The sequence below is a fragment of the Paramormyrops kingsleyae genome, chromosome 16 (genome assembly GCF_048594095.1).
Source record: "Paramormyrops kingsleyae isolate MSU_618 chromosome 16, PKINGS_0.4, whole genome shotgun sequence".
Classification (NCBI taxonomy): domain Eukaryota; kingdom Metazoa; phylum Chordata; class Actinopteri; order Osteoglossiformes; family Mormyridae; genus Paramormyrops; species Paramormyrops kingsleyae.
Window position 1 is genome coordinate 20,385,225 of NC_132812.1, and position 17,046 is coordinate 20,402,270.

General features: G+C 41.6%; 1 protein-coding gene across 1 annotated transcript; it reads right to left on the reverse strand.

The window, feature by feature from the left end:
- Positions 1-14,609: 14,609 nt before the first annotated feature.
- Positions 14,610-16,678, reverse strand: sox21b (SRY-box transcription factor 21b). Its single transcript, XM_023793120.2, has one exon. It carries the CDS (start codon positions 16,163-16,165, stop codon positions 15,422-15,424), a length of 744 nt encoding a protein of 247 aa, XP_023648888.1. The 5' UTR covers positions 16,166-16,678; the 3' UTR covers positions 14,610-15,421.
- Positions 16,679-17,046: the final 368 nt, after the last annotated feature.

The following is a 17,046-nucleotide window of genomic DNA, read 5'->3' on the forward strand; positions in this document are numbered from 1 at the left end:
GATGTTCCAATTTGAAGGTGAAAAATCCTAATTTGTACTCCAACCTACTCTAAATGTTCACTGGAAAACGAGATTACCGCTTTGACTTGTAAAACGCTCAAGGTTACTTATTTTTGAAATGTAAATTGTGTTATCTTCAGATTTCCGTGCCAACTGACGGCGATTGGCAGGGACCCACTCTTGCAAGATGCGGCGTTTTAGCTCGCCGCGGAGGATTCTATAGATCGTATCCACGTTCGAAGGCAAGAGGCACGTGCAGGACACCCGTGTTATGGCGGTTATGGAACACAGCGCTTCATTTTTACACAGAAAAAGCAATTAAAAGGTACATAAAATACCAGAAGCACCACCTAATTAGAATTCATCGACACTGTTAATGTGACGATGACACTTTAGTGGCGTCTGTGACCATGTAACCATGAGTCTTCGCGAATAAATATTGTGCGCTGCCCCATCTTACGGCCACCCGTCAAGCGATAAAGGACATATAGACACAGACATTGCTGTTCTACTGACTCAGAGAACAAAATGGGCTCCCCCCCCCCCCACACCCCGTGCCCAAATCGGCGTGCTGGATTGACGGCTGGCCCCCCACCCCCTTGCCATTCCCGCCCACTACCCTGGCAGCTTACCGATTTACATTCCGGCATAATGCCTGCCTTAGAAAAGGCACAAGGCGTCCCTGATAACTTACAAAGTGCCACAGGGGTAAACTTCACAAGAGAGGTTTTGGAGCTATTTACAGCATTCAAATCCTTCAAGTGCTGGTAGCTCGGGGAAGAGATCAGGGCTTTACCGTCGATGCTCCCCGCACAAAACCAGCACAATGCACGTGGGCCGCTTGCTTCCTAATTGCCAGACGACATGAGCTGTAAACGGGCTGGATCCTGCTGCACGCGTGGATCCGAACAGGGATCTGGGCTCCCGGCACCCGGCAGACGCACTGGGGAGTGCCATTCAGTCAAGGCAGACCTTATGAGGACTCAAGGAGAACATACCTTGAAAACAATCAAAATATAGCATTTTATTCCCCCTTTAAAACTGATTGTGATGCTTCACAATCATGTCTTAAGTATAATGCATCACCAGCATTTATTTCAATTGCATTTCAACCCAGCTGTTTGTGAACATTACAGATGTTAAACATTTATTTATTTCTGTCTGCCTGGATTAATAGTGTCCTAGACTCATACTAGACCTGTACATGGCATAGAGGCGGGACTTCCTGCATCTGCGCCTGCTTCTTCCTGCTCACCCAGCTGAACCTTATCACGGTCCCAAACGCCTGTAGCATGCGTCCCTGGTACAGGAAGAGCGGCAGAAGCCACGGCGCCCCCTATCCATTGGCATGGTGCATGGCAGGAACGTCGCCGCAGGACTTTAACGCCTGCCAACGTCCAAGTCGGTCTCTCTTTATTGACATTGTGGGCAAGAGCACTTGGAGGATTAGGCGGCGTGGGGCCTCTCGATCTGTCGCAATGGGGGGGCCATCCCAGCAAGCCCACCTCAGGCACGTGCCCCCCCACCCCCCGGCTCCTGGGAGGCATGCGAAGTTGTCACAAGAAAGTGCACCCTTCAAACTTTCCAGCACTGCTGGGAATTCTATTTTCCCCCAACAAAGAGTTATACATATTTATACAGGCCCAAATGCATATATGAAATGTGGGGGGGGGGTATTTTTTTTTTTGGATTTGCAGAGGTAAACTATATGTAAATGCCACAAAGTAATAGACTTGTAGTGCAAATCACACCATTTTATCTTTCATTTTGCTCTCGTACCCCTGCTCCCCCCCCCAAAAAAAAAGAAAAAAAAACATCCACCCCTCCTCTTTCCTCTGGCTTAAAGGTGCATCAGAGATATGCATTTAAGCATATTCAGAACACGGGGCGTGAAATTAAATGTGTGGCAGAGTGAGAAAAATATACAGACGCCTGAGATGCCTTAAAAATAGTCATTTATGCAGATGGAGAACAGTGAAATCATTTGCAATGGGATGACCCCCCTCTCCAAGCACTCCCCCACTGTTCTTCGCTAATCTCACGCTGTATCTTCGTTTTTCATTGAACTCGCCAGTTTGCCGCTAAGCAGCCTTGTAGATAAGTGCTAAAAGGAGGCGACGGTGGGATCTCCATGTGCCCGTTTCTATTGCACTCTCACCCAAGGCAATGGGCAGAATTTAACGGATTCCTTCCAACATATGTTTTTGCCAGATAAGTAAACAGTGTGTGTCGGAAATGAAAAAAAAAAAAAGCATTTGCAATTTAATGACATTACAGCTCCCAGCTTAGCGGTCCGTGCTGCGAGGCGAAGAGCAGGGGGACGGGAGGCGCGAGAATGGAACCGGGTGTCATCAGTGGTATTTTTTTTTTGCCCCCTTCTTTTTCCTCGCAAGGAGCACTACCGGATTCTCCCCTTTTCTTTTCATCCGCCCTCCTCCTGCAGCCCCTTTCCATCCTACCGTCTTCCCTGCCACTGCCTTTAGTTTTCACCGCTTTTGTCGGGACAAATTCATCCATTATTTTATGCTGAGAGGAGAAAAATCCTTGCCTTTGTCCCGCCGCCTGTCCTATTGCCCCGCCATCAGATTTCCGCCTCCCCTAAAGACCCTGCCTTGCTCCCAGCCCTTCCTGCCCCCCCCCCAACTCCCCCCCCCCCCCCCCCCCCCACTCACTCAGCCGCTATCTGGCCTTAGAGCTCAGAATAATGAACTAATGCTTCACTGTTGCCATAACACTCAGCATTAACTCCCAGCTGCCTTCTCGGAAAGTGTCTAAATAAAAAAAGCTGAAAAAAAAAAACATTTGCCTTTACGTTTGAGAATAAGTGGAGACCCATCCGCTTGTAATTCTTCGAATGATTCTGCTCTTCCTTTCTGGTCGCTGACAGCTGCCTTATTATTGTGGACTAATTGTGCAGGAAAGCAGATTACGGGGACGCCGGGGTGTACTCCTTGACCATGTGCTAATGTGATGACAAGTTTGGGTCCCGCTTAGCGAAAAGCGCTTCATGCCAGAGAACTTTTGGCAGCGGTTTTAATCTGCCTTTGGTATTAACTCAGTAAACCGGCTTGTTTGAATGCGGATCAATCGGCTCGCCCATTATTTTTACAAGGGAGTATTATATAGGAGACCATCCCCGCCGTTGATCTCTCATTAGCTGTGCGACGTAAACGCACCGGCAGCCCCCCTGTAAGCGATAAGGGGGTCCGGCCCCCCGGATGGGCCCTCCCCCGCGTTCCGCTCTTCCCACGAGCACTCTGCCCTTCCTCTGGCCCCGTCACCGCTCCTGTCTACCCCGGACGGCTTCGGCGATGTTCTGCCCTGAACCCCAGCCCCCGAAGCTGTCCAGCGCATCAGGGGAGACAAAGGGCTCCTGTCCTGGGAGCCAAATCCGACGACTGGTGGAGTCTCTGGCCGCAATGTGCACACGCTCCATTTGTGCTCAGTCTGGCCGTAGTTCAGGGCAAAACATGGAGGCGACTTTGCCAGACTGCAGAGTACGGACGTCTGGACCAGACAGCCATTAGACGCTGGAACGTCATTGAGTATCGCCGCTGCGGAGAGGGAGGTGAAAGGTCAAGTTAAAAATCGATGGCAAAAGATGAAAGGTGTTTCTTCTGAAATACATATTACCTATTGAAGTACATTAAAATTATATATATATATAAATATATAAACATACACACATAAATATATGTGTGTGTGTGTGTACCTGTGTGTGACATGTCACTTTCAGTGCTTGAACTGAAAACTTGCCTTATTGTTAACTTGCTCTGAGTGCTTCGGACGCCATGACATTCAGATAAGTATCCTGCATATTTCAGCACCTACAAAGCTGTGAATCCCTCTGACGGTGAGTGAATCAAACTGCCGAGACTTTTTCAAAAATTCACCTAGCTCACCTAATCACTACTCCCTAACCTGTCTGTTTCTGCACACAGAAAACTGTCTACATTCTAATACATGGTAATATTTATCTGTGTATTTGGAGATCAGTTTAAGGCACACGTGCTCATGCATGGTGAATGATGTCAGAGTAAATTCAACCTGACAACATCTTCTAGTGACTTTGCATTTCTGAAGTGTCCTACATACATAAATCCATGTCTCATTAAAATGCATATATATGAACTATGCATATTTTTAAACATGCCACTCTTAATGAAAAATCTACAACTAAAATCTCACTGTCTTCAATGAAAGGGAAAAGTTTTCGCACATAAAATTGTTATTTTAAAAGTTGCAGTGCACGTTCTGGTCCTGACCCATAAACTCCAGTGGGAATGTGTTTTCACCTGCCCCATTTTAGCTAATCAAAGGCAGCCAGAAGAGTCTTTTTCACGAGCCACAAGGATGCGTTAACAGAGTCACACCCTGCACCCTATTAAAGGCAAAGATAAGTAACCAGCCTTCTCTCTGCACTTCACTGATTTTTTTGCACTAGTCAAATGGCAGCCTGGTCTAGCCTAACATGTGACAGAGTGTCTCAAATCCTGGTAACACAATTTTTTTCCCCGAAGAGAACTGAGGTTATTGGAAAAATAAATTTAGTAAATATATCTTTAATGCTTGTAGCATTTCTTTCCCTCCACCTGATTCCACAAATTTTTAAGTGATGCATCAGTTCACTGGCTTCCTAGTGGGTGGCCAGCAATCCCAGAAGGACGCTGATCTTCACTGCACACTGTAGACAAACATTTTTTATCATTTTAAAAATCCATCAGGAGAACACAGACCTTCAGCAAACCAGCATCCTCATTACTTAATGAGTGCTAAAATTAGTTCAACCAAAATTATTTTAAATGAATAAAAAAAAAATATTAAATTGGAGGAATTTCCCATATTTAATTCTATGCTGAATTTATCTTCTTCAACATAACAAAGAAGCCCAGTGAAAAATTACATTAATCAATTCTAATTAAATATAACAATTAGTGATAATTAGTTAATTGATAACCATCATTCCCTTCATATATAACAATGACCATATTGCATTACAAATGACAGAATGTGATTTTTTTTTTCTGTTTATGGTTTTCTTAATATAATATACAAGGGAATAAAACACTGCATATCTGATAGAAGGTCTGACATTTATGAAAATTAAAATAATAGCAGAAATAATAATAGAAAATAATTCAGCAAGCAAATGGGTTTTTCGAAGATTTTATGTGTTGCAGTTTATAAAGAAATACTGTATAATTTCAGACAAGGCCTCTAAAAATAAAACTTAATTCTGTGTTTATTATAAAACAGAACTGTTTTACACACAGCACATAATAATGAGCGATTCAATGCAGCGAAGGACTCACAGTTCACAGGAATTAATCTTTTGGTGTATATTGCGTGCGTGCACATGTGTGCATTTGTGTATTTTAATCTAAGGGACACACAAATGATTTTAAATAGCACCCTAAGGATGACTCAGGCACGTTCAACTGAGCATGTACAACCTAATTAATTTATTAAATCAATTAGCAGATTTATATCAAGAGCACTTATAAGTTTAACATACCGGGATGCCTCAGGAGTCCATCGTTCAAGCCAAATACAACTAACTTCAATAATTAAAGGAAAGAGCCATATAGTCTTGCATCATATAAATTAAATAAAAATTAAATATAATGAAGAAACCAGATAAATCATGAGACCGGATTCTTACACCTGGACGACATCAGAGGTTTTTGTTATTAACCTCTTCGTTAAAAAATGTCCCACGTTAAGTCATTAATTAAAGAAAAACAACTAAAATGGATTTTTATTTTCCATTCATGAAGATCACTGTTCCACCCTCAGCAGAGCTGCGTCAACCAATTCAGTGTGCTGCCGTTCACAAAGGCGAAACCCTAGTTTTCTGTACTCCACAGTGGAGGCTGGATCCTTTTTTAGGACATGGGGATTAAGGGGGGAACGACACCGCATTTGGCTATGATCGCCTTTGCTGCCGTTGTTAATTAAAGCAAGTATGGAGAATTTTGTGTGCAAAGCCACGATATCACTATGCAGTGAGTGAATCCCAAATAAGGCTTTGCATAAAATAATCCCATCGAAATGTGAATAAATAAAGCATGTGAATTAATGTAGGCAAGTTTTTCATTTAATAAACGCTGCAAGAAACAGAGGGAAGGGGGGAAAAAAGAGCTTTACATCTCACTTATTTTGAGTGGAGTCAGGAGTGTGATCGATTCATTCTTTCCTATTAAAGGTGCAATCTAGAACCCTCCAGATATGCAACGTAATAACCACCAAAATAATCTCCTTTATTGATAGGCACATGCAGCGGAGTTTGGGCCAATTTCCAGGTACTTATCTATTGCCTGTATCCTGTCTCGTGGAAGGATATAATTCTTTGTGACTGTTCTTCAGGGCACCAGCACTTGAAGTTCATTAGTTCTATTTCTGATAGATATATTTTGCCCTAAAAACCAGGGAATTTAATATGAAAGCGGCGACAATCTCCGCCAGGGGATATTTGACGCTGGAACAAAGCGCAGTGCCGAACTTGGGAGTTCTTTACAGACATACACCAACATTTGCATTTCTCTATAATGCAGGAGCAGTACAGTGAATTGTCGTGCTATGTACTGCGTACCCTGGGCCTTTTTTGGTGGAAACCAAACACTCAGAAATTGCTAAAATGAAACTGCCTATAATACCAGAGTCATTAAATATCTAATTCAGCCAATCATAGTGGTGTAATTACACTGTGGAATACAATGAAGCGGATGGTGCCTCGATGTTGACTTCAGACGTGTAGAGCAGTGTTTCCCAACCCAGTCCTCGGGAACCCACAGACGGTCCGAATTTGCTCCATCCCAGCTCCCTGCCAGAGAGTCCACATTTTTGCTCTCTCCCAACTCCTGGTAGCAAAAATCGTGGCCTGTCTGCGGGTTCCGGAGGACCGGATTGAAAAACACTGGTTTAGAAGAAGCGTCTGGGCTTCCGGCCCCCTGCTTCAGCTCTGGTATTCGACACAGCGATCTGATCATCGTAATTAAACCTGTGTAGGAGGAGAACCACCTTAATCCCTTTTTAGCATCAAATAAACACCTGAAACATCTAATGCTTCCAGCCAAGGACGGCTAGCATACTCACCATGGCCCCCATAAAGGGGGAGGAAGCTAGGATGATTCCAGGGATCCCTGTCATTCGGGGGCCCTAAAATTCAGGAACATAATTGGATTGGTCTGGGTTGGGGGCCAAATGTAATATGCTTTCAAGGGGGCCAAAATCTCTAGCAGCGCCCCAGATCCTCACTGCTTTTTATGCTGATCCAATCCTCCATAGTTGGATTGCTTGTCTTGCAGTACAAACCAAGAAAAATGCCACGGTCCTACTCATTCGTTTAGATATTCCTTCAAAACAAAAGTCACACATTTGATCTAACAAGCATGCCCTCGTCAGTCCTGCCGAGATCTTCTTCTGGGTTGTACATGCATACTGTGCACCAGACCCTAGGCTATAGTGTCATTTGAGTTCGATGCTGGTACTCTCATTATTTCCTGCTCGTAGAGTTTTAATGGGGGGGGAAATTAGGAACCCAGAAACCAAACATGGAACCATTGAGATATGGTTCCACCAAAGATCTACCGTATGTCACCATCTCTTTAATAAAAACTACAATCAACATAATATTCGACTCTGAACATTTCAGTAATGGGTGCACACACAGGCTGCATCAGCCAAAAGATGCACATTCATTCAAGGCCCATATTGACCACAAAAATCTCACCCAGCAGCAAAGAGCAAAGGCAAGATCTGAGAATATCACCTGTCACAGCATTAGAATTATCAGGCCCTAACACATCTGTCAACAGTTAATACATTTTTTTAATCTTTTTTCCCTGACATCAAGTGCATGCCTGTATGTTTTACGGTGAGTTAATTATGGAAGTGCCTTTCAGGCAACAGAAGGCGCTTATGCTGTCAGATAGAGAACAGAGCATTTCTGCATTGGACTGGTTTCTCACAGCTAAAGTGCTGTGTACCATGAGACCACTGTATTATCAAAACAGAATAACCCAGTAAAACCACAAGCGGTCTTGGACCCCAATATAACATTCCTATGTTTCATTTGTAATCCCTATGTTTAACTGCAGTGAAAACCTACCATGTTTATTTATAGGCATGTCACCATATTTTTCAGTTCTAAATTTTGCAAAAATATCACTCAGAACTAAAATGAGAAAGAGGTAGGCATCTCTTTAACCCTCCTTTATACGAGTCCGGTGCGATTCCTGTCATTTACACTGACGGCGCGTTCTGAATTTCACAATCCCGGCGTAAATAGTGACCCCACTTCAGATTTGCACAGAGTGAAGAAAACTCCTCCTCTATGTAGGGCACCTGCTTCCAGATGGGTGGCAGAGGTACATCTGATGCATAGATCTCAAGGAAATCCCTGAGACATTTCCCAGAAGGATCTGGGAACTACAGGTTGACACCGCTATACACAACTTTGCACTGGTCCCTGGGGCTAAAATGAGTAATACCTTAGAATATCAAACCGAGTCCCCACAATCATTTTAATTGAAATATAACTCTTCAATTATTTCATGGTATGTGTATATATATGTATATATATATATATATATATATATATACACACACACACACACAGAATGTGATATATTGAAACACAGTTTTAATAGAGACCCCATAGAGACCTGAAGGAGATCTCAGAGTGGGTGATGTGTGCATGTGTGTGTGTCTGCGCGTGTGTGTGCGTTCATGTATATATAGGCTTTTTAATTTAATCTGAGAACCCTGAGGAATGCGACATATATGGTTTTAAGGCTCTGATTTGCCACGTTTAGGTGTCGGGGTAAAGGTGCAATGTGAGATAATTTAGGTGTATCTCCTTCCCGCGAGCCTACAGAAATAGGAAAATGTAGCAGGACCCTTTTCTGAAAATTACAGGTACTACGGTACACAGAAGTCATAAACATTCGCGATACACACCTATGATGCAGCGATTGCTCCAGGAGTGGTTTTATACACTTCGATTATCCCAAAATGAAATGGGGAGGGTGGGGGAGGGTGCCTTTGAGGGTCTTCACAGAGAAAGCAGCCCTCGTGACGGAGCCCGACCCGCTGTGCGGATGCTCCGGTGCTGATGGTCGCTCCAGAAGCAACACTTAAAAGCAGGCGGCCGCGAGGCCTCGGTGCTCCGTCCCACGTGCTGCTGCGTCACGCGCGGGGCTAAATGCTCACCGAGTCTTCTAAGGGCTCCTTCAGGCCAATTAGCCAAAAAAATAAAAATAAAAATATTTATAGTGCTTAATTAATTGTCCCATTTTCTTAGATTGTCCTCTTATTTTTGTTTTTTTATTTCAACATTTGGTTACTTCATGCTTTGCCATATTTTTCTGTTCCTGGTGTGTGGCGTGACATCTACTCGTGATTACAGGTTACGAAAAACAGAGATCCAGCGGAGACTAAAGAGCTGCAAGCTTGGATCGAAAATAGTTGTGGCGGAGCTTGGAGCGACAAGATAAAATAATGTAATTATATTTAAACTGTATACGGTGTATTTATTGACAGCACCACTAAAGTAAATTATAAATAGATCAAAGGCAGGACAATTAAACATATTAATTAGAAATTATTTTAATGTTTTTTAAGGACTACCAACTTTGTAGGAATGTGTAGCTTTCGTGCTGTTGTGAGATTTTTCATGACCATCAATTTCAAACTGTTGCTTGAGTTTTTCAGAACTCAATATACATGTAAAGAAAACCCGCTTTACATTCACCAGTTACCTCCAGTTATCATCCCAGCTGGGGAAAATCAAATAACTGTATCAGAAGAAGAAATACCCAAGATTTTGGGGACTTGGGAACCTGGAAGCTAACGGATACTTAAATTACCCCCCCGCCACACATACACACACACACACACGCGCACACATACACACAATTATTTCACCTAAATTTACAAAAACATTACAGCAGTGTAATATTTATGACATTATTTATGGAAACCAACATATTACCACTTTTGTTGTATTTATCATTTATTTGTTTCGTTATGTGTATCATGGGTAGATTTTAGCAAAATAAGTGTGTGCATAAAGAAGGAATCACCGACAACTCACTGTAAAACAAGCGAAGTTCATCCACGTGACCTGCGTCATTTCTCGAGACACAGCTGTTACAGATGTAGCCGTGGCATAGCGACAGTGGCTGGTGCTGAAAGACAAACTGCGGCGCGGGGGGGGGCACGGGGGTCTTACATCTGATTTTAATCATGTAAATACATTGGTATTCGGGGCTCTGAAAAATAAAGGAATTCATTAATATTTGTTCAAACTCGGCTTTCAGACTGACTCCCTTTACAAACTCGCCATTCAGTCGTTATGTTTACATAAAGGCCCCTTTTACTCAACAGTAAGACATCGAGGAACAACTTTTGTTAAGGGTAAAAGTTAACTTTATTATAAAAATTTAATTCACACTTCAATTTTCCTTATCTACATCTAAAAGAAGATACCGGCTAATTACTTGTATTGCCAAAAGGCCACTAGACACGGACCTGAGCACGACCTACGATTGCCCACCTTATCCTTTATCAGGCTGTAATGAGGACAGACTGCTAGGGTTCAAACTACACCTTCAGTGACGGGCTGTGCTGTAATATTAGGGCCGGACGTATCTGAGATAACGGCTCTGTAAGCGGACGTGGTAATAAGTGGTTTTACACACAGATTTGTGGGGTATCTATTAGCTTCCAATTGACCTCAAAGATGGTTCCACTTGACATGTCACAAATAACGTTTGAGCTTGGTAAATAATTATTTAAAAATCAGGTAGAGTATAAAATCTTATTTTATTGTGTTCATAGTTCAGAATACAGAAAAATCTACTAATAGCTCATTGTATATAGTTATTCGTCACATATAAAACGTACTTTTTGTGTGTGTTTATTATTGGTTATTATTTTAAATGCATTTAAAAAAATTCATATAGATTATGTATTTTACGTGTAATCTATATAAAGAAATTATATATAAATGATTTTTTGTGTGAAACCATCTGCTGATATTATGATGTGGCTCGCATTGTTGTTTCTGTCTAGAGCAACTTAAGACATTCACCAAATCACACAGCTGAACGTTTATTTTACTGGGAAAACATTAGCAGGTGCCTTTCCAGAATGTTCCAGCAGCAGGATCCAGCCGGGAGAGCAGCTAGCAGATCTCAGGTTATCCTGTGCAGCATGCTTCTTATATGTCTGTGTGCCACACGTCGAAAATGTTATTGAAGTAGTATCTAATTATTAAGAGAGACTGTGATATTTTACTGAATTGCTGCACACTTTGTGGAAACAGCTGTAGGGAATCCCTGTTTATCGCGGCTGGCAGGGACTAGCCGGCTTCGCGGCTACCTCAGCCCTTAATTACTTTATTATTAAAATAAAATCAAAGTTTGCCTGCAGCTATGAATCAGGTGCCTAGAGAAAGGTACCAGAGAAACTGCAGACTCTTTAAGTCCCCCCCTCCCAAAAAGAGGCTCTCCATCCCAGATACAGAAGCATTTGCCTCAAGTAGGTGAAGCCGCTGATTTGTGATCCTTCGTCTCACTTAACCTACCTGCAGTAAGGGCAATATACTTGATTTCATAATTTCCCAAGACTGAATGTGCCACGTCAGAAATAAGCAACTATTCTTAAAATTATACAATAAACAAAGTCGCAATAAACATTCCAATAAACTGACTCTCTAATTGATGTAACCCTTATTTCTTTACATTATAAATGCCCATATCTTATTTGAATTTTTTGGATGAAGACATTTTAAGCACATGTATTTTAATGTTAATTGTTCTTGAATTTTTCATCGCTTAGCCATGAACAGTCTGCATGGGTCTGACGAAATTACTTTACATATTAAAGACTGTTGGTCACCTGTTAGTTAAGTCTGACTTTAAAAAAAAAAGCATGCTTGGATTAGTATTTAACTTACAAAGAATGGACGGTTTTGTTTTTAAGTAATAATAATAAGTATTTATAAATAGTTGTAAAACTGATTAGGCTTATTAATTTATTTTCATTTTTATTACTTTTATTTTATTTCGTGCTGATTAACATAGTCCAGTTCATCACTCTCTTCGTGAACAAAGAAAAAAGTAAACTTTGTTAGACTTGTACGGTCAGACTCTTAATCAACAATTCCTATTCACAAGATAATCGTGTGAACAGCCTTTTCCCTTGTTTTGCCATTTTTAAAAAGTTTTCTTACTCAGTCATTTGCATGGTTCCATCTCCACCTTCCCATTCAGTTCCCTCGCCGCGAATGGAAAAAGCATATCTATTCAAAAGGCATTTAGTTTATTTCTTTCTTGGCCGGTAAACCTATTCATCAATTGTTCTGCCTTGTATATTGCATTCTAATGCTAATCTGGCGTGTTAAATATCTTTTTGTTCCCCTTTTACCGTTTTGTCATTCAGGTTATCCAGTTTTGGTCACCCATTTTATTTATTTATGCGCCTGCTCCTATTCATGCGCTCATGTATTTTTTATTATGTTGTTTCGCTGTCATGCAGTGTCAACTCTCTCTATTGAATGGGGGCTACTTGAAGGGCTCGGGGGGACAAAGCGTGTACACATTGCAGTGCTATTCACTCCGGCCAGCTGGATCGGCAGTGTAAAAAAAGAAGAAAAAGAAAAAGGAAAAAAAAAACCTTGTGAAAAGAAATCCTCTACAATGGACACAGAAGAAGCACACAATGCTAACAGTTTTTCAAATACCACTGATTGCTTTCATCACAATGAGAGAAAGCAGCCGTTTTTTGCTGAGCTCCACTTCAACAAACAATCGCACAAAAAACTCCCAACCCACGTTTTGTTCGCCGACAAAATCTCCTCGACTGTCTAAACGCTCCCACTGAACGAAAAGAGTCCTTTCATTCCTCCCCTTCCTTTCTTATATAAAAAAGTAAAATAAAAAGGGCAAGATGATGCTGAGGAGGTAGTACGTGTTCTTTCATAAACCTGATGACCTTCGTGGTATTTTAGTCAGCAAATAACCCCTGCATGATATTCTAGTATGTTAATGTTAGATAAGATACATAGCTTAATGTTGTATAACCGTGTTTGCCACATCTATAAATCGCCTATATTGGTGTCAGAAGAAATATTCATGCAAAGGTGAAAAGTGCGGGAATTATACAGGATCCTGGCAGGCGTATGGCGTGTCTGATTTTTTACGTTCATAAAGTTGAACAGAACATCTTGGTAAGCTTGATGAGCAGCCCTGCGTATTTAAAAATGCGAGTAGATCGTAAAAAAACGGAGCTCAGATTTTGAACAGTATATTTCCTGACTTTCTCTCTTTAGACTGCAGCGGAGGAAGTGAAGAAGAAGAAAAGACGCGATGGGCGCCTGACAATGGAGAATGTAGCGTAGTGAAAAGGTTTAATTAACCGTGTCGGAGATAATTATCCCTGGACAGTCCAAATTAGTTTTGCATAATCGGTCTGATCCATATGAATTAACTTCTTAATATAATTTATCAAGGGAATATTCAGTGCGTAATACATCGTATACTTTGTCATTAGGCCTGTAAAGCATAAAAACAGATATACTGACATACACACAATTATTTAAAATACACTCTTTTCACTGGCATAGTCAGAGCCCCCTTTTTCCCAGACACCTTTTATCTTCGCGTTTAAAACGTGATAAATCTGTTTTTTTGGCTTCCTGTTACAATGGTTTGATTTAGATTACGAAGTAATTCTATGCAAAGCCTGAACAAAAGCGCCCTTTGTAGTATACCTTACACTTCACCTGGTCTGACAAAGTAATGCCAAATTAAGCAAAGTCTTGTTAGCAATTCATCAAGAACATTTCCCGCTCGCCTTTTTCCTTTTCCCCACGTGTCCGCAGTGAATGCAATTCTTAATATACATTTTTTTAAAATAATAGAAAACAAAGTCTTTTTCATTAAACTCGTTTCAATATACACACCTTCTTAAAGAGATTAAATATGACTCTTTAGATATTGCGACAACTAAGTGCAATAAATGTCTTTAAAACCAGCATATTTTACACAAAACTGTTGCGGTGACTTTTAGTGCGCATGTTCCGTCAGCGGCCACTTTATTAGGTAGTCCTACATAGTACCGGTTAGGATCCGCTTCAGCCTGTCTGAGAATGTCTTCGAGGGTGGACAGTTTGTGCGGCCGGAGATGTATTTCTACACACCGTTGTTGAACTGAACTGTATTTTGACCTTGTCGTTAGCATTAATGAGCCTAGTAATTCTCCCCTGATCTCTCTTATTAACGCAGTGTTTCCCACCCACAGAACTACCGCTATCTGTATGCGTTTCGTTTATTGCATCAATATCTGTAAACTCCAGTAGTTAAAATGCTGGAAACGTCACACCCGGCGTCAACAATTAAAAGACGTTTTAAATTACTTAGCTGCACAGTAACTCTTGTCTTATAGATCCATTAACGATTCGCTATTTATAAGATCAGGCGTTTGCTTGCGTTAACTAACAGGTATACCTAATTAAATGGCAGTTACGTGTATATGCCGCTTTTAATGAATAGGTTAAGAAATTAATTTGTAGCTGGGAAATAAAAATGGAGTGTAGGCCTGTATCGCACACGCACTACAAGTTTATTGTGCAAATGTTTCAAGACACGTAAAGTTCTCTTTTAAATCAACTTGGTCACCATAATGCGTCCACTAAACAATAAATAGTACAGACATCTATATAACAGTATTTGGAACTTAAGATGTGCATTGTAAATCTAGCAAAACAAATCCACTCTGGTCCAGGTTCTAACTGGATCACTAAAGGTATGGAAACTAAACCATTCGACTTAATTTATCTGTACACATTTACACGTTTTCAGTCAGCCTGTCTGAAAACAAAGTGATCAAAATGACACTCATCGTGGCTAAGCCGTTTCTCAAAGTCCAGCTAAATTCGACGTAAATTAATTAATAATTGGTTGGATTTTGAGCACTATCACCATTACCAAGACCCCTGAAAGTTCAAAACTATAACGTGACAGTCAACGATTCCGGATTCGATTAGTTTAACAGACATTGGTAGGTGCATTGGCAACAGGTTGAAATATGTACCATGTCGAATCAGTATTCACATTGAAAAAGGGCACGACTGCAAGCTGTACAACAATTAATATGATGAATGCACAGCACATTTTTCAATTAATAGTCATCATTTGTTCGCTCTCTCTGGGATGTGGACATGTGACGGTTGTAAATAGTCTTCTAAATATTGTTTTTCTTTAAAAAGTGCCTTTCATAAAGGCATTCATTTATATACATACACATGTGACACTAAAACGCGTGTGTTGTATCACATGTACAAAATCTTGCATGCATCAAATAAACAGTCTCACGTTCTGTCTCAGTACTTTAAAAATGATCTATGTCCAGCGTATCATAATGCTGACGCGTACGCGGGGTAAGGTTCAAGCTGCGGTTTGCCCATTCCCGGTAGCAAAATATAAGCCAGGGGTGGCTGCAGAGCCGCCGGGGGCCAACCTGTACAGTTACAGGGAATCATATAGCTAGGATTGCCCGGAGAAGGGTGGGAGTGCGTGTGACTCCCGCTGCCGACTGTTCCTGTTCCGGTGAAAGTAGTGGCAGCACCGGGATACCCAAGCGGGGAGGGGTATGGAAATGACGGCGGGGAGATATCTGTCATCTTCGAGCCGAGATCAAAGAACGAGTATGGGTTCGTGGATACAGACGGATTGAAGAAGACTCTCGCCGCTGCAGCAGCGGCCGCCGCCGCCGCCTTATCCGGATTCCCCAATAAGGACTCGGAGAGGGCTGCCCCAGACAAACCGCTCGCTTTCAGTGCTTCGTGATCTCCTAGGTTGTAAGGCACTGGAAAAGCAAACTTCTCCTTCTTCATTAAAGTTTTCGGTTTCCTCCTCGGTCTGTATTTGTAGTCAGGATGCTCCTTCATATGCATAGCTCTCAGTCGTTTCGCTTCGTCTATAAACGGTCTTTTCTCGGTCTCCGTTAACAGTTTCCATTCCGCTCCTAGTCTTTTGCTGATTTCAGAGTTATGCATTTTTGGATTCTCTTGAGCCATTTTCCTCCGTTGTGCACGGGACCACACCATAAACGCATTCATCGGGCGCTTTACGTGATCCGTAGGTTTAGACATGTTCATCCAAGGCACTTTCCCCCCCAGTCAAGGTAAAACTCCGTCAGTGTCACCTTACTGTCAACTTCCCTTGAGATCTCACTATAATAATAGTCAGTCAAAGAAACTCAGGCAAGCTGCGTACAAATGCTCGTCGCATGTAACTCGATTTGTCTTGTAAGGAAAGCGTAACGCGTTTAATTATCTGTCGCGATCGCGAATGATTTGACTTACTTTAAAGTTTGTTTTTCATCGTGCTGTTTTGAAACGTATCCGCTTGGCTGAAAGTCCACTACAGCGAACAAGTTCCGTCTATATGGAAATCACTTCACCAAAGTTCAGCTGCAAGACTCATCCAGGAAATTCAAAGAAAAAAATGCACAATACTGAATAAAGAAATGGGAATTCTCTTGTATTCGCAAACATGAAAGTGGTGAACGAGTTTTCTTCCGTAACCATTCTCTGCCAAACGTTCAGCTCCTGCATCCAGCGTATGTGTAAGTGGTTGATATCTCTTGCTGCCCCACGTGAAATAGTCCCTTGAATAGCTGGTATACCATGCCCCCTCGGAGCATGCGCAGTGCGTATCGAGGTAAGTGACAATACTACATGTGCTATAAATGTTCATTCAGAGAAAAGGGGGACGGAGAATGAGCGGAGTGACGAATAAAACATAACACATAGCGCTGATCTGCTTACATTGTACGACAGGAACACGCCATACCGTATTAGTTAATAGAAGGTGAGGATATAGGTGACTGCCGGTATGCGCCCATTAAGGATAGGCTACTCTTTGCTTCAACGAGTAAAATGATGATTGGAGGTGACTGAACCTGTTTTATATTTATTATTATTATTATTATTATTATTATTATTATTATTATTATTATTATTATTCGACCGGTATA